The sequence below is a fragment of the Dendrobates tinctorius genome, unplaced genomic scaffold (genome assembly GCF_039654945.1).
Source record: "Dendrobates tinctorius isolate UK_male_01 unplaced genomic scaffold, ASM3965494v1 ptg000160l, whole genome shotgun sequence".
Taxonomy (NCBI): Eukaryota; Metazoa; Chordata; class Amphibia; order Anura; family Dendrobatidae; genus Dendrobates; species Dendrobates tinctorius.
The window spans coordinates 17,494,727-17,518,431 of NW_027361827.1; the positions used below are offsets into that span (position 1 = coordinate 17,494,727).

Consider the following 23,705-nt stretch of genomic DNA (forward strand, 5'->3'; position numbering starts at 1 on the left):
TCAAAAAATTTCACCACTATCATGAAGTACAATACGTCACAGAAAAAAAAACATTATCAGAATCAGTGGGATCCGTTGATGCGTTCCAGAGTTATAACCTCATAAAGTGACAGTGGTCAGAATTGTAAAAATTGGCCCGGTCATTAATGTGAAAAAACCTTTGGGGGTAAAGGGGTTATATCGGATGCGATATGTTAAGGACCCTCGGCTCCATCTCTGCTGTGTGAGCAGATTGTCAGTGTTCTGTGCTCCGATCCTCTCTCATGAGAGAATCCCAGCACAGGTGCGGAGAAGACAGAGAAAGTAATTTCTCCATCTCCCCATTGCCTGATTATATATATCGGACTGTACTGGAATGACATCCAAGTGCAGTCCTATGTTTCACATGCACCCATAGACTTGTATGCAGGCCTGGATCTGCCTTATTGGCAGATGCCAGGTGGGCTGGTCTGGTAGATCAGAAAATGGGCTCCTGGCTGCTGTTGTCAGTGTACCGGAGCAGGACATTGTAGAAATCTGAGGTCATCTTACCTTTATAGTAGGTAACTAAACAAGGCACTGGACAACTCTGACTTCAGTGTTCTAAGAATTTAGGATGGTCAGTCCACAAAGCATCTGGACACAACAGGTTTCCTATATCGTGCACTAATTAGTAGCTCCTAGTGCTCCTCACTGCAGAGTTTATCATTGGGAGAACAGGCATTCACACAGGTACATGGGTTTCCCGTCTCCTCCAGTGGTTACTGAGAAAATACTAATTTTTTCTTCTTTTTTGTAATAGCATAGTATAGTACTCTGTTTCATACAAAGATCAAGGCCCAAATTCATTAAGACTGGTGTTTGGCATGGCACAAGACACTTACTGAATTCGGCACATTTACTGAGGAAGCTCTGTGCACATTGCTGGAAATGTTACTCCAGTCCGAAACTGGAGTAACATTTCTGGTGTAAGAAGCGTTGGCAGTTTAGATTAAATTTTTAGTTGCTTCCTATAATCATCTTTGGAAAAAAAAAACTGGAATTCTAATAAGAGCTTGTTCAGACAGCATTTTTGCTTCATTTTTCTCATGCTTTTTTGTGTGGGGAAAAAAATGCAGCATTTTACAGTAATCGCAAAAATAAGTGCAATTTCTAAAATTTTGTTCAAATTGTTTGTTTTATTTTGCATTTTTTTTTTTTCATTCTTGCAGTATTTTGGTTTTTTTCTTACCCTTTCAGATAAATGCATCAAAAACGCACATACTGTGTGCAGCTTTTTTTTTCCTGCCAACACTGTTTTTTGTGCAGAAAAAAATCCCTTAAAGGCACACACATGGTTCAATAGCTCTGCATTCACATATTCATCTTTAGGCCGCGTTCACACATTCAGTATTTTACATCATTTGGCTTACAAACACTGATGTGAAATACTAAACATGGCCTTATGGTTATTCTAGTGGTGGACCTAATAGTCTACGCAGTCGTGACCACAGATAAGGCCGGGAACACATATGCAAGAAACTCAGACGCGTCTCACATCTTTTTATGCAGCCGCACGCTCCGCTTCCGAGTGCTGGCGGCAGTGCCGGGTATTAAGATGCGAGACTCGTCCGAGTTTCTCGCATGTGTTATCCCGGCCTTAATTCACTATATGAAGGTTCAGTGAGGAGTCTTGGCTTAGGTTGCTTGCAGATTGTCAGTTCTATATGGGCGGCTAATGTCTCGTTTTTTCTTTTAGTACACTAATACAGGCATAACATGTAGGTCGATATCACTGTTTTTTCTGCCTATAATGATATTTTTTTCTAACAGGTATTTCTTCTTTGATTCTCTTTCATGTATATCATGTACAGAATGATGACGTTCTGATACTTATGCCTGTGGACTCAGTGTTGTGCAGTTCCTCAATTGTTACTCCTGGAAGGGTGTACAGCACCTATTGTAAAGGTACTGTCACACTTAGCGATGCACCAGCGATCCCGACCAGCGATATGACGCGGTCAGGATCGCTGGTGCATCGCTAAGTGGTTGCTAGTGAGCTGCCACACAGGCAGATCTCACCAGCGACATGTCGGCGGTTGCTACTAACCTGTCAGACGAGGCGATCCTGCGTCCTCCCGCCCGCAGGAAGCTGACGACGAGAAACAGTCCAGGACGTTCTCGCACGATCAGCGATAACCAGTGGGGGAGCCGGTCAGAGGTAAGTATCAGACACAGCGATATCGCTATAACGTCACAAAATTGGTGACGTTACAGCGATATTGCTAGCGATATTGCTTAGTGTGACAGGCCCTTTAAAAGAGACATAACTACCTGATCTCACCTATATGGCTCCGGCTGCTGTATAATGTCATCTACTGCGTGCCATGCAATTCTCAGAACTGCAGCTGCCACTTGATGGTTAAAATCAATTAGTAGCGATGCCTGCAAAATTTGCATCCCAGGCCTTCCTGAGAACTTAGGCTATGTGCGCACGTTGCGGATTTGCTTGCAGAAATTTCTGGGCGGTTTCTGGCATCTCTTGGCAGAAAACGCAATGGATATTCCACGTGTTTTTTGTGCAGATTTCATGTGTTTTTTATGCGGCTTTGTATTTGGAATCGTGTGCAGGTTTGGAAGATAAATAAAGATTTATTAATGTAAAAAAAAAAAGTGTCATTTTCAAGTCCAACCTCCATTGCTCTATTGTTGATGTGCTTCAACCAAGATCGGCTTTATATTAGATTCTCCACCGACACACTCTTCCTCCTTCTGACATCATGTCCTTTTACAAATCTGCTGCGCTTTTTGCACCAAATCCGCAAACATTTTTACACCTGAATTTTTGCTGCAGATTTGAGTGACTCAGTGGAAGTCACTGGATGAAAAACACTGCAGATCCGCAAAAAGAATTGACATGCTGCAGAAAATAAAACACTGCGAATCAGGACAGAATTATCTGCATCACGTGCACAACAACTCTGGATTCTCATTGATTAACCTTGCTTTAGGAATCCTTAGGGTTTTTGGTGTAATTCCACGCAGAAAAAACCACTGCAGATCCGCAACAAATCCGTACTTGGCATAGGTTTGATTTTCTCCTGCACTTAAAGCAGAAGAGGTGCTTTGCTTATGTTATTACTTATTTGTGTCTATGCTGGAGTTGCAGTTTTGTCCCATTTAAACTAGTAAGACAAAGCTGCAATATACATCCTGTGACCAGTTTTTTCGATATATACTACGGCCACCACCTTTCAGCCACAGGTGACAGAATTCTATAATACTGCAGATATGACTCCAATTCCCCTGTAAGGCAAAAAAAGACCTTTTATTATACTCACCTACAGAGCGGTCCAGTCCGATATGTGGCACCTCCTCTCTTCTTGCCATGCCGTCCTCCTTCTGTGCTTCTCATGTGGATGGCATGTCCAACGTCATCCACAGAGTGTTCCCTTTTGTACTTCTGCGCAGACACACTTCTCTCTGCTCTGCCGATGGCAGCACAAGGTACTGTAGTGTACCGTGTCAGGAATGGTCAAAAGAGTGCCAGCAACCAAGATCGACTTTTGCCTTTAAAACAGCATCAAAACAATCCTTCTAGGTACACTTGCACAAAGCATCATTCTCATATGTAGATTGAAAAACAGCCATTACCTGAAACAGCTGAGTAAAACTGGGTGAGATACAGCCAAACTCTGCTAAAAAGGTGAGATTGTGGAAAAAAGTTTTGTCACAGGTCATGCACCATAGTAGGATTGAGCACCACAACAAGACACAAGGAAATTACAGTGCATCAGCTAGGTCCATCCTATGCAAAGATTTCAAAGCAGACCGGGCATTTAAAATGTGCAGTTCAAGCTCTTTTGAAGAGGCTCCTATCAACGGCTGTTCGAAGTTCCTGGATATTGGCAGGAACTCGAACATGCTGTGGTATATGCTGATCCAGAGCATCCCAGACATGCTCAAAGGGTAACATTTCCGGTGAGTGCAAGAAGTTCACGCAGCCATTGAAGACAAGTGGACCAACATTCCACAAGTCGTAATCAACAACCTGATCAACTCAATGTAAAGGAGATGTGTTGCATTGCATGAGGCAAATGGTGGTCACACCAGATACTGACTGGTTTTCTGGTAAAATTAAATCAACAAACCTACCAATATTTCAATTGGTTCTTTGAATATCCTACACTCCAAGTCAATTTTTTTCTCTTTCTTGATATCATTGTTTACTAGGGATTCCAAGTTGCTATTAGTAAAATACCAATATATATACAGTGCTACAAAAACAATATACCAGCAATAAAATTGCCGACACAAAGACATACAGACAGCACTGTCCATCAATGCAGTCTGATCAGTGCCCATCAATGCAGCCTTGCCAGTCCATATCATTTCAACCTCACCAGTGCCCATATAGGTGGAACTCCGCTTTTACCTCAGGCTTAGACTGTGGTGTGAGAGTCCCCCAATAGGCACATAAATGTCCCTATAGGCAGCATAGGTCCCCAATAGGCAGCATAGGTCTTCAATAAGCAGCATAGTCCCAAATAGGCAGGTAAAGGTCCCCAACAGGCAGGTACATTTCCGCAATAGGCACGTAAATGTCCCCAATTGGCAGCATAGGTCCCCAATTGGCATGATAGACTAGACCGTTAACACGAACAGCCAAAGTCTCCGAAGTGGGCCTCATTCAGACCTGACAGTCCTTGTTGTAGCCATAGTCCTTCTGGGGACAGTCTTCACCTCCCTCCTTTCAGCGGACCACGGGCCCTTTTTAGCAATGGTGGGCTGCATGTTAAACATGGGGCCAGTCCAAGGGTTAAAGTGGGGCCATCAAACATGAGGGAGCCAGCATTTGTGTAAACCTTGGCCCGGTCTCCAGCTCCTGTATAAAGCCATAGCCCCTGTTCCGGTTTAGAAACCTGACAAGGCCACGGGTCATCCGACCTGCTGCGGTTCCTCCACCGGGTCGCTGCAGCTCCACACGGATGCAGCGTTCCCGCCGCCTTTTCTTCCAAATCACCTCATGGATCCACTCAGCCTCCGTAGGCACACAGGGCTCCTCTGCACGTAGGCCGTGGCTGTCAGCTGGAATGGATGCAGGCCAGGGAAGATGACGAAGTCGGCCGCCGAGGCACCTCCGGAGATGACAGCGGGGTTGGTAGCTGGGACGCCTCCGGGGGTGATGGAGCTACGGGCGGTGAGTAGGCCGAGGACAAAGCAGCGGGGTGCCCGGGCAGGGGTCATTTACTCACCGCCACAGCCACCGGTAGTCTTCCTGCGCGGCCACCATTATCAGCGATTTTGGTCGTCATGATCCCCTGCAATTCTGCCTGTAGCATCATCCGCACTCCTCGGGGTTCCTGCCGGGGTGTCATAAGATCCTTGTCCTCCGCTGGTTGCTGACTTGGCCACCGCCGTGCGGGTCGCTCCTCCAGATTTTCTGACCACCAGGCCTTGAACCTCAGGTCCGTCTCCGTCCGGGCCTTGGAACGCCTCCAATACTGGTGGCCGCTGCGTTAGGACATACTGCTCCTCTCCATGCCAGCCGGTAATGGCGTCTCATCCTCTGACATCCATCTTTTTTGGGTTCCACCCATTCATGGGTCACTTCCTGCAGCTCCACACATTTCTCTAGGTTTGGTTGCAGGGGCAGGAGCTCTGTCTTTGCCCATACCCATTTAGGGCAGGCATTTGTCACAATGGGGTGCTACCTTCTTTCTTCTGGTGCCAACTTTCCTGGGTGATGCCCACAACAAGCAACCTAATCTTTGTTTATCGCGCCAGCAGTCGCCTTCATTTTGGCCATGGTCAGCACCATTTCTGAGTTCACAACATCTGCCATCCACAGTCCTGTCACGGCGAGCAACACATCACAAGTCCAAGTTTCAAAGTCACAAATCTCAGAATCGCTATCAGCTGTCAGCTCCATTTCTTCCAATTCGGGCAACACATCACATATTTCAGATTTACAGTCCCAGTCAGCTGTCATCTCTAATCCTTCTATGGCGGACACTTCAAAATCACGGTCGGCCGCCATCTTTAATTCTCTCACGGCGGACAGCATTATTAAAACACAAGTCTCACATATTCCATACATCAGTCTTTAGGCTGCGGGGGTCCATCCTGCCGACTACGCCAAGTGTAACATGGGTGACCTGGGGAGTAGTTAAGGCCAAGTTATTTAAAGACACAGTACATAGACAGAGTCCACTGAGCACACGGTCAGCGAGCACCTCCGGTACTTGCACATAGACTGGACCAACACAGCTTTTACCCACAGGTTACCTTCTCTCTCTCTTCTCTGGTCACAGCAGTACAGGCAAATTAGGGTCCGGAAGGCAGCTGTACTCCAACAGGGAAAAGTAACTTTATTTGAACAATGGTGAAGGATGGACAAAGACAATTTCAATACTGGCTTCCTGCTCTCTCCCTGACACTTCCTGTGGCTGTACCCACAGCATCCGCAGTGGCCGAGATTCACAGTAGTCCAATCGCTGGGATCTGGGCGCCTGAGACCCCTTCAGCGAAGGCCCTTTCCCAAGTCCTGGGGGCCTGTGTTGCAAGTGTTCAGTCCGTATAGTTCCTTGATCCGGGGCAGCAGAACTCTCCCATCCGGGAGTCTGGCAATGCCCCTTCTGTAGCACACATCTGCCCTGGTCGACGTGCCCGGGCTTTCTGACTGGGAAGCAGCAGCTTCTTCCAGGAGGCTGCAAGCCCAGCCCCTCTATTTAACTATTTCTGTCCCTAACTATGTACAGGCCTTAAAGGGAAGCATCACAATACATAAAGTGCACAGGGGGGGTCACACAAAAGGAGAGGAGGGTGCAACTGAGGGGACCTGCCACCCCCTTACATCTGCTTAATGTGCAGTGTGAACATGCTTACACACGTTGCATGTATACCAATTTATTCTCCAGCTTTTTTCAGTTTTGCTTTAGGTTCTTGCACTCCGTGCACACAAGGGTGTGGCCTCCCTTTCCTTGAGCAAGACATTACCTGTATATAGCTTCTCATAGCTGGGTATCAACAGTCGGACACCAGTCCTGCTTGGCCATTATTCACACTGAGGTCATTTTTGACACATGGTAAGGTTTTAATACAAAGTTGTAGAATTGTCCCGATTGGGTACAACTTGGCGCTGGTGGAATGACTTTTATGCTTTTTTGATCAAAAACAGTGTGTACTAAGTACCCTTTGTTATTTATATGAACTATCGCTTTTTACTTACATACAGCAGGGTATATGTTCATTTTGTTTCTATCTTAGGTTTTGTCTGTTTAATGGACAGTGTGAACATGCTCCTGTACAATGCATGTATGCCAACTTATACTCCAGTTCATTTCTTTGGGCTTTGTAATATGAAATATTTATTAATATTTCTCATATACAGTATTGGGCATTTCTATAATTGATTGTTTACTTTGTTGTTATATCTTTCCTTCAGAACTAGTAAAGAAAGACCTTGATGAAACTGAAGAAAAAGGAGAGAGCAGCCTACAAATGACTGTAAGTGAAGTTTACAATATCACGTTACTGTGCAAACTAACGTATCGGTTCCTGGAACACTAAAGGGGTTTACCAGTTTAAAATGTATGGCTCGTCTTATTATTAAATCCGTGTGGGTCTGATTCTTCACCCCCCTCCCCCCCCCATTGATCAGCTGTTAAAATGGTGTTGCATTCCCTTTATTGTATACAAAGCACAATGCTGTACTATTAGTAGCCACTACACCCAGTATATCAGCTTCATTTACTATTAATAATTTATTTTGCTATCGGGGATGTCATAGAGAACATTATAACCCATAAAGCTTCTCTAGTGAGAGGGCGTTCACCCCACCTCCTCCTCTCACATAGAAATTCCAATAGGAAAAAAGCTTACATTCTAAGTCTCTTTGAAATAGAATTGCACAATGTACATAGGGAAGTGGGTAAATTACTCATAGCTAGGGGTGAAGAAACCAATTACGATAGGAATAGTTAACCATTCAAGTTCCTTTTAAAGCCAAGGCTCCCTACAAAGTACAGGTAATTAGACAGGAAGACCTTTTTTGAGGTCCAGATAACAAAACTGACAAATGTTTATGCATAGAGAAGTGAAAAAGTCTCCATTGACCCCAGGAAAGACATCCTGAAGTGAAAGGAAACTATTGTTCCCTTCAGGGGAAATGTTACACCTGCAACTAGACACAGGGGTATCTGTGGAAAGTTATGAATATTGGGGTTTGTATAGATCCGATGTTAATGAGACATATATCTTCAACTTCAGGATTAATTGAGGAAGAATATGCAAATTTTTTCATAACTGTGACACCTGCCTATAAGCCACAAGCCTGCCATGTCGTGTTTACTATCTATGGAAAGGTAAAATCCCAATGAAAAATATGGCTATGATCGTCAGGAGTGAAGATATTGTTAATGTTGGAAATTTCATAAAATCATGAAGGGCTGAGAACATCCCACAACTCGGCCCATGTGAGGTCATCAAGGGGGGTGTATGGGCGTAACTTAGATGCTGATAAAAGGTCAAGACGAATTACGATCTGTGTTCCTGTAGAGAGATACATATCGGTGTATGCATGATTCCTGTTCACTGGACATTTCCAATCAAAGTTCTCTCCTTCGCTAAGCTGAATCATCTCTGTGATCAGCGTAGTTTCTTTTGTTATTCCTTTTTATTGTATGTAATTGTATATTGTGTATTGTTTTGTTCCCTTTGTAAAATCTTTTGTATAGTTTTTTGTAAATACTGCCTATTGTTCTGGATTAAATATGAAATTTAATGGTTCTGTTCATTTTGTTCTGTAAAACTCAATCTGTGAAGTGTTTTCTTTCGGGCAACCTCACCATAGCCTGGAAGATTTAATTAGCATAAAGCAATAAATAACGATTTTTACACAAGACATCTGATATGAGACATACAGGTAGGACTTTTTCAGCAGGCTATAACCTGTATGCCCATATTAATGATTTAGATTGTGCAAATACGGTTACAGATTCTTTTTAAAAGTACATAGTTTAATAACCATATCAGTTATATCATTTGCCTTCATCTGTAGAAATTAAAATGAAGACTTCTGGAGCATCATTTCTTAGAAGGACATTGTTTCTCTGTTAATTCTTCTTCACTTGTATATACAAATTGACAAATTGTTATCATTCCCCTTTAAAAGGGGTGTGTCCCTACACAGTCTGATACCGTCAGTACTGATTGGATAGTGTGAGAGTGTGCGTACACACACCCCTACTGGTCACACCCAGTTGTCAATGTATTTACAGTATATTCATATATGCAGATAAATGGTTATCAGTAAAGAATTGTTCTATCATAGGGAATGTAAAACAGCAATGTCAGGGGGGCAGAGAGGTCATCTTGATGCGGTTAGCACAGCAGCAGACTGAATGTTAACAGTCCTTGTTTTGCCCTTCCTTGTTTAATAGTTGTCTATGAAATAATAGCTCACAATGCAGCAAGGCTTCTATTGGCAAGCTTCGTGTAATGTGAGCAGCCTTGGATCTCATCCCACTGTGTACATCCACTCCTTCTAGTTTGGATCCCACAGCCTGATTGCACTGGAATGAGTGTGAAACCTCTAACCAGCCCATTCATTTATTTATTAGTCAGGGAGGTAGTGGAGACACAGGGAAGCTCAATGTCATAGCAGTCACAGTGCTGCTGCATATGCCCACACACTGGCCAGAGCAACATCCACACCCACTGGTGATGGGCAGCAGCTAAATAACTGTGGCTGGAGGAGTTGTGACAGCATTAAGTGGAGTGGTGCCTGCTGCTACTGCAGTTCTTCAGTTCTTTTCACATCATCGAAACAGGAAATCCTTGTGATGTTTTAAGACCAAGAGATACAGAACGTCTATTTGGAGCCGGCGTAAACGTCAAGGACTAAGGTACAGTAGTTTTAGCAGAATGCAGCAATCATCTTGCAGCATCTGCAGCTTCTATTACCAAAACTAGATTGCTGAGGTCAGGCAGGTTTGGGACGCAATGACTCCGGAGAACGGGGGATACTTCCGAATCCTAATTTAGCAATTGGGAAAATCACATCCGGCATAAGATATAATGTTGCTGTTATTTTTCACTGATTTAAATATTTTGGATCATTTTTGGGATGCCTTTAGGGTACGTAGAAGGTGTATAACCCATGTCAAAGTTATTTCAAGTTTCTCTGTAAGCCCTGATTATCTCATTTTTAGCTTATGAGACTTCCAGGAACGACTATTCCATTGATGTAGGTTTTTACTGTTCCAACTGTAAGTTTGGCGGCAGTCCTAGTACAGGCTGCAGAATCCAGCAGTGTCATGGAGGGGATGCTCAGTGCTAGAAGCGGTGCTCCTGTCTCCTAAGAAAATAGACATGTCTACAGAGGGTGATTGAAGGACATATTTTTAGAAACTGCTTAGTTATTGCGTCTTCAGCTCGGGAGGGAAAAAGGCAGTAATCCAGTCTATTAGTGTCTCACAGTTGACAGCACATTGGGCTTCTCAATTTAATGATGCGCCTATAGCTGGGATAAGAAGGTGTTTAACCCTTCAGCAACTAGAAATGATTTTGCTTGGCTAAGGTATCAACTTTGATAATATTCAAAAGAGAAATTATTGGATCAAGACGCCTCAAGGGCTTAAAAAACAGTTGCGCCTTTACAGTATTCTCAGCAAATAACCGCCTTACTAAAGCATATTTGTTTGCCTACAGGTTTACTGGGGATATTGACTTTGCATAGAACTGCAGACTTTTGATTTACAATTAGAAGTTGTCAGCTTACATTGGACCAATCTTGATGTATGTTATCTTGACGTTATTCTATCTCTTAATGCTCTGGAGTCTTCACTGCCTTTAGTAAATTATTCTTCCGATCAAAACTTTCTTATGGTTTGTGTCAAAGTTTTGATTATGACGTATTGATAATCTCCATCCTAGTACTGCCCAAGTTCTACTGCTGCTCTTATCCCAAGACGACTTGTGGTATTTCCAGGCACAATCCTAAATAATCAGCCTCTTGTGTAGGTTAAAGTAGCACTCCAGCCTTTTATTTGTATTTCAGCGCTGGAGTGGAGCCACTATTGCAAGTTCCCTGCTCTTAGTATGACACCAGCTGCCATCTTCAGCTCTTTCCAGTGCCGCTCTGGTCCCACCCCATTTTGTGACCGCAACTTCTGACTGCAAGTCAGAGGTAACTGTCACAAGCTCTCATTGTAAGTCTTTGAGAGCCTTGTTTTGGCCTCGTTCTGTCTCTCATAGACTTAGATTGAGTTGTGACTTCCGGATTGCCCAGCAAACACTGGAGTGATCTGGCAGGTCATAACATGCAGAAAACCCACCAGAGCGGCGCCAATACAAGATAAAGACAGTGGCTGGTAAGTATAATACTAGGGGCAGGAACTTAGATTGGTTGCACCGCTCTAGCGCTACAATAAAAAAAAAGTTGGAGTGGTGCTGTAACTTTTTTTTTTTTAGGTTGATTACCACTTGCCAGTACATTGGTGCTGCCCTGTGTTTACAGAGTAGTTTCTATCATCCATGACTCAAAAAAACAAACTTTGTTAGTAGGAAATAGGGTTAAAGTTCTCAGGACAACAACCTCTCCGTATTTCTTATTAGGGAGAATGGATGGCACAGATGGAGATTCTTCTGTGTGCCAGAAACTACAGTCACTCAGTAAGGTTGGATCCTGCTCTTGTGGGATATATTAGATGTATGGTCAAAAGTGGGCTTTTCTGTTAAGCATTACTAATCTTTTCAACCATCGTTGCTTCATTGCCCGTAGGGCCTGAAGCAATTATATTACACATGACCATTGCAGTCAATCAACCTTTGAGGTAATGTGTTGTACATGCAAGTTTCACCAAGGTCTGGTGGCTCTGGTCCTCAACACTGTAAGACTGGTGGGGACCAAGAAAGAGGTGGAGCTAGAGCTGTGAGGGATTGAATATGTTAGTAGTGCTCATATTATTATTACATAGTTGATGGCAAAAGTCTTTATTCATGCGTCACTTTGACATTTCATTTGTCTGTCGCGTTTTAGTAGCATACAAATGGAACAAGTGATCCATTACATCAATTATGCAATTGAAAGCATCAAGGCCCTATTAATTGTTATTGGGTCTGTTTGGGGTCTGTTATTTTAGAACAGAAAACGGTATTGCATGCTGTTAGTTTAGCTAATTCAATGGATCACTTATTCCATTTTTTTTCTCTGTTTTAGACAGATGGAATGTCTGAATGAGCACTTCAACAAAGCCTTAGCCCATGTTTTGCAGAAATGACGTGGAAGTGCAATAAGGACTGCGCTTGCTTCTGGTAGAGTAAAGGGTTCTTTATTCAGCCAACTCGTTTCCTGAGCCTGCTGGCTCACTTCATCAGGGCAGATCTGCCCTGATGAAGTGAGCCAGCAGGCTCAGGAAACGCGTTGGCTGAATAAAGAACCCTTTACTCTACCAGAAGCAAGCGCAGTCCTTATTGCACTTCCACGTCATTTCTGCAATTCTGTCCTAGGACCCTGTGCAGACTTGCTGCTGCTTCTCAAGCGTTCATGGGTGTTGTGACTTCCTCACAACCCCAATAGGTGAGCACCTTCCCTACTGTTCCACAATTTTAATTGTTTTATACGGATTTCACACAGTGGATGCGCCCTGTATCTCTCCTTTTAGCCCATGTTTTAGAAGTCCCAGACAACCTCTGTATATGGATTGTCCTGGTTTGGAACAAAAGTTTGCAATCACTCTCTTGCTGTCATGATTCTGCCACATGAATGCGATTTTACATTCATGTGGTCACATGGCTACTAGACTTGTTCAACCTCCCTCAATTCACTTCTATTGAGAAGTCAAGTGCATCACATCAGCATGTGACCGCAACTATGCAAATCAGCAACATGTGGTCATGTGATCGTCTACTTACTCACATCAGCAATACCAGGGAATCGTGACAGTATGCACAACGCACGCTGACATGATTCCACAGTCTGCAGTCTCATAGAAAAACAGCACAATTTTGTCCCAGGCTTGCACATCTCTATTATTTTTTTTATTGCATAGGATTCCTTCTTCTTTTTCTTGTAACTAGCAACAACAGTTTTATACTTGTAAAGTTACTAAAATCCTAAGTGATATAGTGTCTACCATCATAGCTGCTCACTTACTGTAAAATGAAAGTCACAGGATGTAAAAATTGCTGCAGTCGTATTGCTCTGAAGTCCCTAGTTCCAACCTGCGAAGTCCAATTTTGGTATTTCACTGAATATTACTACATGCACCTTTATGACCATTTCCAGCTGTCTGTAGGAAAAATCCTGCATTTTTTCTTTCACCTCCGGTGTGGTATAACCAATACACCATGTACTCTGCGTGCAGTAGAATGCTTACTATCCGCTGTCTTCTACTGTTCTTGTCTCTTCGATCTTCTTCTATTACTTGTGTTTGTTGGACAGACCAGATGTCACAACTCCAGAGGCCAGAACAAGACTCTTATCGACTTACATTCAGAGCTTGTGACCGTTACCTCTGACTTCCGGTCAGTCAGGAGTCGCTGTCATAATATGGCGGATTGGGACAAGAGCGGTGCTGGGAACAGCTGAAGACAGTGGCTGATAGGTATATTACTTGGAGCAGAGAACATGCATTAGTGATACCACATATTTTTTATTGAAATATGTTGGCTAGTGTATGGGAAGGTGCACTACATATAATTAGGTCACATATCTGGATACAAGACACTTGTACTAAAAAAAAAATCAATTTTGGAATACCATGACACTGTTCTTTGAGGCTACAAGAAGTCATGGTTACCTTGCCCATGGGTGGTGTTTGATATGGAAGCTCAGCTATATTGCAGTGTTTGAGGAAGAGACTAATTTTCCTCTGAATTATTTTTAATCAATGAAGCCCATGAAAAAAGGGCTTATTTATTATTGCACCAATCAGCAAATTCTGAAATATTTTTTTCTAGAAATATCTTGTGTGTCTATTTAGTAACTTGTTCTGTTCTATTTAAAGCATGAACCCTCCATGATAGTAATGTAAACTTGACAAATTGTGGAGGAAATGACTATTTTTGCTTGAATAATGTTCCCACGCTAGTTTTAGTATAGTTAGAACCAATAGACCGTTTTTTCTCAAAATTTCTTTTAATAAAATGCAGAATTTCCATGGGAAACATTGCTTAGTAATAAGGGATAACTATCGGGAATGGAAATTTGAGTCTGTGAACTATTATGGTATCAATTTCATCACAAAATTTTTTTTATTATGTTATAAACTGGTCTAGTATATTCACAAATAACTGATCGGATTACAAAATCAACACTTATTACAATGAACCACCACTATTGTGTTATGTATACAGAAATGAGAATTAGAATTAAATAATAAAACAAGATGAAAGAATTTAATATTTTAACTACATTCCAATAAAGAATCTACTTTTATCCCTGGATGGTTGTGCTGGAATCTTTCCCTGTTTTATTTGTCTACTTTCCCATGATCATCACTGGAAACAGCACTTTCAGGAGGAGCTCTGGGTTAATTTCCAGCTACACATTTTCAGCGTGGTAAACTCCTTCGCCCCCTCTCCCTGCATCTCACCAAACATGCACAGTTTATTTTTTATTTAAGTGATGAAACAAAAATCAGAAATTTATAACACAAAGTTTTGCTTCCGTCGCCATTTTTCAAGACCTGTAATGTTTTCAATTTTTGGGATCTGGGCCTGTCTGAGGATTAATTTTTGCACTGAGCTGACATTTTTAATGTCATTTTGGGATAGATAAGATGCTTTGATCGCCTCTTATTGCATTTTATTGTAATGCTGTGGTGGCCAAAAAAACATAACTCCGGTGTATTGATATTTTTTCTTGTCACGCCGTTTATCGATCAGGTTAATTTATTTTGTATCTTGATAGGTTAGACTTTTTTACGAATACAGCAAGATCAAAAGGGGGGTGATTTGAACAGAAAACATCTCAAAGTTTCAATCTATAGATGCCCTTCTATTTCCACGAGTGTAGAAGAATGATGGAACAAACTCAGACCTGTCTGACCCCCCCACAACGTGAACACCTTTCAAATGTCCATGTCATCTTTTTTTAATCCGCAGTCAATAACTCAGGTTTCCAGGACCAAGACCCAGCACTGCCAAGAGATAACTGCCCTGGCTCGAATTCCTGCTATATTCCCATGGCACAAACTGCAAAAAAAGTTGACTTTTTTATGGTTCTTTATACAAAGTTAACCATGTAGATGTCATACTTTCATCCCAATATTACATTTTTACTTGTGCAGTAGATATGCTATAAATATCCAAAATAGTACTACCTCTTTAACTCTGACAAATCCACCAAATGTGTTCTACAGGAAACCATCTTTTCAGAAATGAGAAGCACTGAGAAGTTGGCTTTTGGTGGTGTGAATTTCTTCCTTGAGCATTCATTAGTTTCTTATTTTATGCTAACCATGGGAAACATTACTTAGCCATTAGTTGTAGTGACAGTAAAACATAATTCTAGGGTCAGCAGCAGTAGAGCCGATCCTTTGTATTTGAGGTGTAACTTCAGTCCAGCACTGTACACAGATGTAAACAATTTATGGCATATCCTTTTCCTGAGACGGATAATGAGATTGTTCCCATTTAAAAAAAATATAATTCATTCCCAACAGATAAAATCATATCCTGTGGAGGACATACATGAAATAGAACTTGTTACAATAAGTCCCTAAACTAATACATTCCAGGGAGTAGTTGCTCAAAGTATTTGTCGGAGCGCATGGCAGGCTGTCAATGTTCCAACTTTTAAAGGAAATTCCACCCTCCACTTCCCAGCAAAACACCAGCACCCATCTGCAACATCACTTAGGAATTCTCACTGCTCATATTGCCTATGGAGACATCTGCTTCTACAGTATATCATCTGAGGGTAGAGTTCAAAGCCAATCAGAATGATAGCACTTGACTAATACATGTTGTACTGGGAGGTCTGTATTCATCCAGAGAAGGAGAAATCCCAATAAAACCTCATATCATGGGCAATGTGCCTGCAGAGTTCAGACACAAATTGTCAATTGACAGTATTTAAGTTGTCTAATCTCAATGGATGTTTATTCACATTAGTGTATACCACTTGGAAATTATAGACAAATGGGAAAGGGAAGGGGGAGAAAGGATTTGTGAATAAAATGTAACTTTTATTAGTTTTATTAAATATCAATAAAAATATTAAAATCAATTACATCCACATACAAGTGCTACTGAATTGTATGTTCAGTAAATGCACTCAATACTTGGTTGGGGCTCCTTTTTCATAAATTACTGCATCAATGCGGCATGGCATGAAGGCAATCAGCCTGTGGCACTGCTGAGGTGTTATGGATGCCCTGGTTGCTTTGATAGCAGCCTTCAGCTCATCTGCATTGTTGGGTCTGGTTGGATCCTCTTGACAAAACCTCATAGATTGTCTATAAGGGTTAAGGTCAGGCGAGTTTGCTGGCCAATCAAGCACAGTGATACTGTTGTTTTTAAACCAGGTATTGGTACTTTTGGCAGTGTGGACAGGTACCAAGTCCTGCTGGAGAATGAAATTTTCATCTCCAAAAAGCTTGTCGGCAGAGGGAACATGAAGTACTCTAAAAATTTCCTGGGAGACGGCTGCGTTGACTTTGGTCCTGATTAAACACAGTGGACCTACACCAGCAGATGACATGGCTCCCCACAACATCACTGATTGTGGAAACTTCTCACTAGACCTTAAGCAACTTGGATTGTGTGCCTCTCCACTCTTCCTACAGATTCTGGAACCTTGATTTCCAAATTAAATGCACATTTTACTTTAATCTGAAAACAACACCTTTGACCACTGCGCAACAGTCCAGTTCTTTTTCTCCTTGGCTCAATTAAGATGCTTCTGGGGTTGTCTTTTGGTCATGAGTGGCTTGACACAAGGAATGCGACACTTGTAGCCTATGTCCTGGGTACATCTGTGTCTGGTGGCTCTTGAAGCAATGACTCCAGCAGCAGTCCACTCCTTGTGAATCTCCGCCAAATTTTTGAATGGCCTTTTCTTAACCATCCTTTCAAGGCTGCGGTTATTCCCAGTTACTTGTGCACCTTTTTCTACCACACTTTTTCTTCCACTCCTCTTTCTATTAATATGCTTGGATACAGCACTCTGTGAACAGCCAGCTTCTTTAGCAATGACCTTTTGTGGCTTACCCTCCTTGTGGAGTGTGTCAATGACTGCCTTCTGGACATCTGTCCAGTAAGCAGTCTTACCCTTGATTGTGGAGCCTACTGAAACAGACTAAGGGACCTTTTTAAATGCTTAGGCAGGTTTTTTTTGTTATTCTAATTTACAGAGATTTTGACTTTTGGGTTTTCATTGGCTGTAAGCCATAATCATCAGCATTAACAGAAATAAACACTTGAAATAGATGACTCTCTTTGTAATGACTTTATATAATATATGTTTCAATTTTTGCATTGAAGAACTGAAATAAATTAACTTTTTGTTTATATTCTAATTTATTGACAAGCACTTGTACACCCAATTGAGGATGTTTATTGGGTCACTACTTAGAAGTCTTTGTATTAATTATCACAGCTGTGACCCATTGAAGTCCCGATTATAGTGCTAGGATGTAAAAATATTAATATACGTTATGGAATCCCTTACCATTAACCCTTGTTAATTGAAGGTCAAATTTAAATAGCATCCATATTTATTATGTGTTGGGTCACAAAATTATAGAGCCACAAAAGAAATATCAAATAAATAGTATCTGCTTGTAACCGATCTAACCATAGGGTAATCACTCATTGACATCTTATTATAAGGATTATCTATTAGCACTGCTAAAGGAAAGCTTGTATCATCTAGATTTGATAGAATAAATAAGCTGTGGTCTATATGTGGCTAGTGTAGGGTGTATAACAACTAAGCCAATGTATCTCTGCTGCTGTGCGGCTACAATCAATATCTAGCTTCAAGCTCGCTGCCGAATGATCTGACGTGCGAGCCGCTTCCAATGTTGTGCAGCTAGTGTGAAAGACCGTGTGTAAGAGCCCCGTCACACATAGCGAAGCACCAGCGATCCCGACAATATGACCTTGTCAGGATCGCTGGTGTGTCGCTACATGATCGCTGGTGAGCTGCCAAACAGGCAGCTTCACCAGCGATCAGCACCAGCGACACACGGGTAACAAGCGATGCATGTCGCTTAGTTACCCACTGTGTACCTTAGTTACCAGCACGCTGGTGCAGGGAGCTGGTAACCAAGGTACACATCAGGTTTCTAAGCGGCGCGCGGCACTTAGAAACCCGATGTGTACCTTGGTTACCAGCTCCCTGCACCAGCGCGCTGGTAACTAAGGTACACATTGGGTTTTTAAGCGCTGCGCGCCACTTAGAAGCCCTCTGTTTACCTTAGTTAACAGCTCCTACTCGCTGATCACTGGTCTCCTGCCTGTCACACACAGCGATGCGTGCTGGCCAGGGGGAGACCAGCGATCAAAAAAATGTCCTGGCCATTCCAAGACGATCAGCGATAACTGGCAGGGGGGCCGGTCGCTGGTAAGTGTCACACACAGCGATCTCACTGGTGAAATCGCTGTTGCATCACAAAACTTGTGACTCATCAGCGATCTCGCTAGTGAGATCGCTATGTGTGATGGGGGCTTTAGTGTAGCAGCTGCAGGCATGGTCACCCTCAGTCAGTGACCATGCTGGTGATCAGAAGCAGTCAGCACACAGTTATAGACAAACTGTCAGATTATCTGCAGCTTGTCAGGTCGTGCCATTATAGCAGTGCATGTAGATGTATAAGATACATTAACCCTATCTAGATTACTTTATTTCAGACGATATTTACTGTGCCCCAGATGCGCGTTTCCCCAAGATACCAGCTTTTACAATTAACAATCAATGGCTTTGAAAAGTGATCTAGAACACTGAGTTCCAATGGTGGACATCTACATTATCTTGTAATCTACAACACTAGCACCAAATAGTAATCACTTGATATTGTTAAGGTATTGATGCAAAAGAAATAAAGTGTGGACGTATTAAGTTGAATATTTGAAAATGTGTGAAACATCTTTAAATATGTTTTTCATATTCTCCTGGGCAGGTATGGTTTGATGGACTGAAAAATAGCTTGATCAAATAATTCCAAGATGCAATAATTAGAATGTGCAATTCTTGGCATTAGAAGTAAGAGACCCATAGTATTGCCTCAAATAAAGAGAAAGTAAAACTACCTATGCTAAGGAGCTTGTTTTTAACTGGTTTGAATGCAGGTTTTAAGACTGCTCCCCAGCTGTGCTAAACCGCTTCGCTATCCCAACGATTAGTCAGAGTTGCATTTGTGTGTGAATTTTTTTTATTTTTCACTTTTTTGATATATTGTTGCAGGTTGCATTTCTGTTGAATGTATTTTCATGCAACTCTGCATTTCCAATTCTTATTTATGGAATGCTACTGTTGAGCTGCAAAACCTCTGACTTATGGATATGGGATGGACCCCTACTTCATCTTAAAACCACAATAACTACAGTAAACCTAGGCACTAGAATAAATACACAACACATTATTTTGGTTGTCAAAATGGCCACAGCTTTATTTAAATCACAGGATTAAAACAATCACAGTAGGAGTCAGGTGAAGTGCTAGTACATTGGGATTCACAAGTACTGTGATACCCCCAGCTGTCTGACATACAGAACTAGGACAGACAGCCATAAAGGGGCGGCACGCACTGGCTTGCCATTCAAGCAGAGCCAGTAAACTTTCAGGGCACCAATGACCCTATTATCCTCACTCCTGTGCTTAATCACTGTGCCCGCCCCTGATTGACGTTACCATTACAGCGTCCTTGAGGCTGGCCACCAAAGCCGAGCCTGTTCACCATCATGAGGTTTTACATCATCTATTAGTTAAAATGAGTCCACCTTAACTTGCCTGCAACTTCCACCTGACTCCTAAACCACAAAGCTGTGACGGGTTATAAATTCACATTTGACACTTTTTTTTTTTTTTTTTTTAATAAATCACTTTAGTAAACTTATAAAATAGAAGTCCCTGCAAAAGCATTAAGGGGACTAACTTGGCAAACCTCCGACTCACAAAGAGTCATCCTGCAGCGCTCAGGAGAGGAAAAACCCCCTGTGGAGGAAACCTCTAGGGAACCATGGCTGAAGGATGGCCCTTCCCTTTGGCTTAGAAGGTTAATGCTGTTAACTCTTTATAGCCATGATAAAATTGAACCTGGAACAAAATATACAATGGTAATTTCAAAAATACAATAAAGCATTCATCATACAAGCAATAATTAAAACGTTTTAGGACAATGATTATAAACAGGGCGGGAAAAGCTTCCTCCAGTTCATCCTGTGTAAGAAAGAGGGAGAGAGACAGATTTCCTATTCTATATAAGCCCCACCCAACTCACAGTAACCCACCAGGCACATACATACTGTGCTTCTTACTCTTAAAGCAACATCCCTCATGCTTAAAAATCTACACCACTACACCAAAAAAGCTGCAGGAGTAAAGGTCCACCCATCCCCAAGTCATGTCCTCCTCCGCCTATGGCTCCAGTGGTTTCTTGACTTATGGATATGGGACGGACCCCTACTTCATCTTAAAACCACCATAACGACAGTAAACCTAGGCACTAGAATAAATACACAACACATTATTTTGGTTGTCAAAATGGCCACAGCTTTATTTAAATCAGAGGATTAAAACAATCACAGTAGGAGTCAGGTGAAGTGCTAGTACATTGGGATTCACAAGTACTGTGATACCCCCAGCTGTCTGACATACAGAACCAGGACAGACAGCCATAAAGGGGCGGCACGCACTGGCTTGCCATTCAAGCAGAGCCAGTAAACTTTCAGGGCACCAATGACCCTATTATCCTCACTCCTGTGCTTAACCACTGTGCCCGCCCCTGATTGATGTTACCATTACAATGTCCTTGAGGCTGGCCACCAAAGCCGAGCCTGTTCACCACCATGAGGTTTTACATCCTCTATTAGTTAAAATGAGTCCACCTTAACTTGTCTGCAGCTTCCACCTGACTCCTAAACCGCCACCAGAGAGGCCATTTGACACCTTAAATGGACTCGTCCCCATTCAACCATGCCTAATAAAGCCATCAACCATTTCTACATGCTATGGAAAGACTGTGCATACAAGTAAAAAATTCCAGAGCTCCGACAGATTAATTTTATCAATGCCATGCTACCAATTTATGATCGATAATACGGTAACTACAGCAAAATAACAGTTGCTAAACATCCTGCAATGAGGATCCCATAATGGGGAATGTGGAAAGTAAACCATAAATAAGGTTGTAGCTACAATCTGAATACCTGTATAATGACATCTGTCATGCCTCAAAAAACTATTATACTGCATGTATCGTAGCCAGCTCTAATAATTCACCAAATCACAGATTTTAGTAATAGAAACCACCATTATTTACAGAAGCTGTGCAGTAAAATTTCTTAAACCCACTTACTATCACTACCCGAAAAGTGATGAACATATCAATAGAAAGATATTATAAATAGGAAGTAGTTAAAAACTATACACAATATAACATCAACATTATAACCGACCATAAAAAAAGTTCAGAATATCTGGAAGTAGTAATTTAAATAAGCCTAAAGCAGAAAAAGTCTACAAAGGCATTATTAATAACCCTGCCACGCCATTGTTAATTGTTTTTCATGCACTTGATAACATTTACTGTTGACCTCTCCAACTGGTTCAAAGGCATTGGGAATAGGCATATTGCCCTTCATGTTAATGCACTTGATTACTTTACCCTTAGCTGCTTTCATTAGCTCAATGGCACCGGGAGTAGGCATACTGCTCTTTGTGTTAATGCACTTGATTATACCCTTAGCTGCTCCCATAGGCTCAAGGGCATCGGGAATAGGCATATTTCCCTTCATGTTAATGCACTTGATTACTTTAACCTTAGTCACTCCCACTGACTCAAGGGCACACAGATTAGGTACATTGCTCTTCAGTTTCATGCACTAGATAACTGCATTGTCCAGATGACAACCTTGAAAGAAACATGGTTTGGTCAGTATAAATAGTCAAAAACTGTGCCTCGGCATTCTCAAGTCACATGAAAAAAGAGAGGGTCCTTGAAGCTATAGATTGTATTGAAAAGCTTGCCTACCTTGTTCTCTTCTCCCCTCCAGCCGCTGTTCCTGACTCAGAGTAGCCAATTTATTCTGTAGGCATGTAGAATATGATTGCCATGACCCCAGGGACTTTACCCTAACAGGGTCCTATAAAATATAAATGCTTCTGGAGACCAGGGGGCCATACCGTGATGGTTACCCCCTCCATACCAGGGGGCCATACGTGAGATAGTTACCCCCTCCACACCAGGGGGCCATACACGAGATGGTTACCCTCCATACCAGGGGGCCATACCTGAGATGATTACCCCTCCAAACCAGGGTGCCATACCTGAAATGGTTACCCTTCCAAACCCGGGGGGGTCATACTGTGATGAACACCCCCCAAACCAGAGATCCATACTTGATATGGTTACCCCTACTGACTAATTTATAAATAACTTCAAGGACCCACTAAAAGGAAAACAAATAACTGTTGTTTTTTTTTTTATTTTTTTTTTATTTTTAATTCATGTTCTTATTAAAATAAACATAAAATAAACATCAAAGCATAAATAACATTAACGCGCAGGGGGGGAGTCCTTGAAGCTCCCCAATCTGGTGATTACCAAACATAAAATGTACCAACAATTACTCCCAGCCATTACCCCACTAGCTCGGGAGCACCATAGCCACAAGGGTTCCAATGTTCACTTGAATTTCCTGGGGATCCGACAAACCCTTGCCGAAACTCCCCTTCACATTTCACCAGGTCCAGAACCATATTATCTTCCAAAAAGAGGAATCCATATTCCAATGGATCCCCCAGACCAATTTCTAACCAACTTCAAGAACCCCCCCAATCACCAGGCACCAGGTAATCCACTCAGGCCTGTGCTATCCGCCATCTTAAGTAATATAAAATAAGCACTTGGTGGGTATACACCGATCCCTTTTTATTTTTTTTTATAATTATTATTCACACCTTTATTAAAACAAACATACAATAAAACATCAAAGCATAAATAATATTAACACGCTGGTAGGAGTCCTTGAAGCTCCCAAAATCTGATGATTACCAAGCATAGAGTGAACATAAAATGTACCAACAATTACTCCCAGCCGTTACCCCACTAGCTCGAGAGCACCATAACCACAAGGATTCCAATGTTCACTTGAATTTCCTGGGGATCTGACAAACCCTTGCCGAAACTCCCCTCCACCTTTCACCAGATCCAGAACCATATTAAATTCCAAAAAGAGGAAACCATATCCCATTGGATCCCCAAGACCATATTTAACCAACTTCAAGGACCCCTCCAACCGCACAAGATGTGGGATAACTGAGGGTGATACCATGCAGGTTTACAACCAAGGTATACAACAGGTTAATACTGGAAAATATCCCATTGTAAGGTCCAGAAATAGACAGAGATGGGCAATGTTGTGTTATATGCTGTAACCATAAATGAGAAGCCGCGTGCTCCTCTACAGCAGTCACAGACAGACTCTAATCACCAGCTGCGCATAAATGGTAAGAAATATGTAGGTCTAATATAAGCTGCCTGCAGCCATAGGTGTGTGAGCAGAAAACTGCA

The 23,705-nt window shown here is 42.1% G+C and overlaps 1 protein-coding gene across 3 annotated transcripts in view; it reads left to right on the forward strand.

The window, feature by feature from the left end:
• Positions 1 to 481: 481 nt before the first annotated feature.
• The window catches only part of LOC141052447 (A-kinase anchor protein 2-like), a 220,692-nt gene continuing 197,468 nt past the window's right edge, over positions 482 to 23,705 (forward strand). The window contains exons 1-2 of one of the 3 annotated variants that reach the window (XM_073549681.1): positions 482 to 538; positions 7,406 to 7,467. In XM_073549681.1, coding sequence (XP_073405782.1) covers positions 7,462 to 7,467 — 6 coding nt within the window. In that variant the 5' untranslated portion in view covers positions 482 to 538; positions 7,406 to 7,461. Of the gene's footprint in view, positions 539 to 567; positions 712 to 7,405; positions 7,468 to 9,579; positions 9,867 to 23,705 lie in introns of those variants that run through there. The other 2 variants (XM_073549680.1, XM_073549683.1) reach the window with 2 other exon arrangements.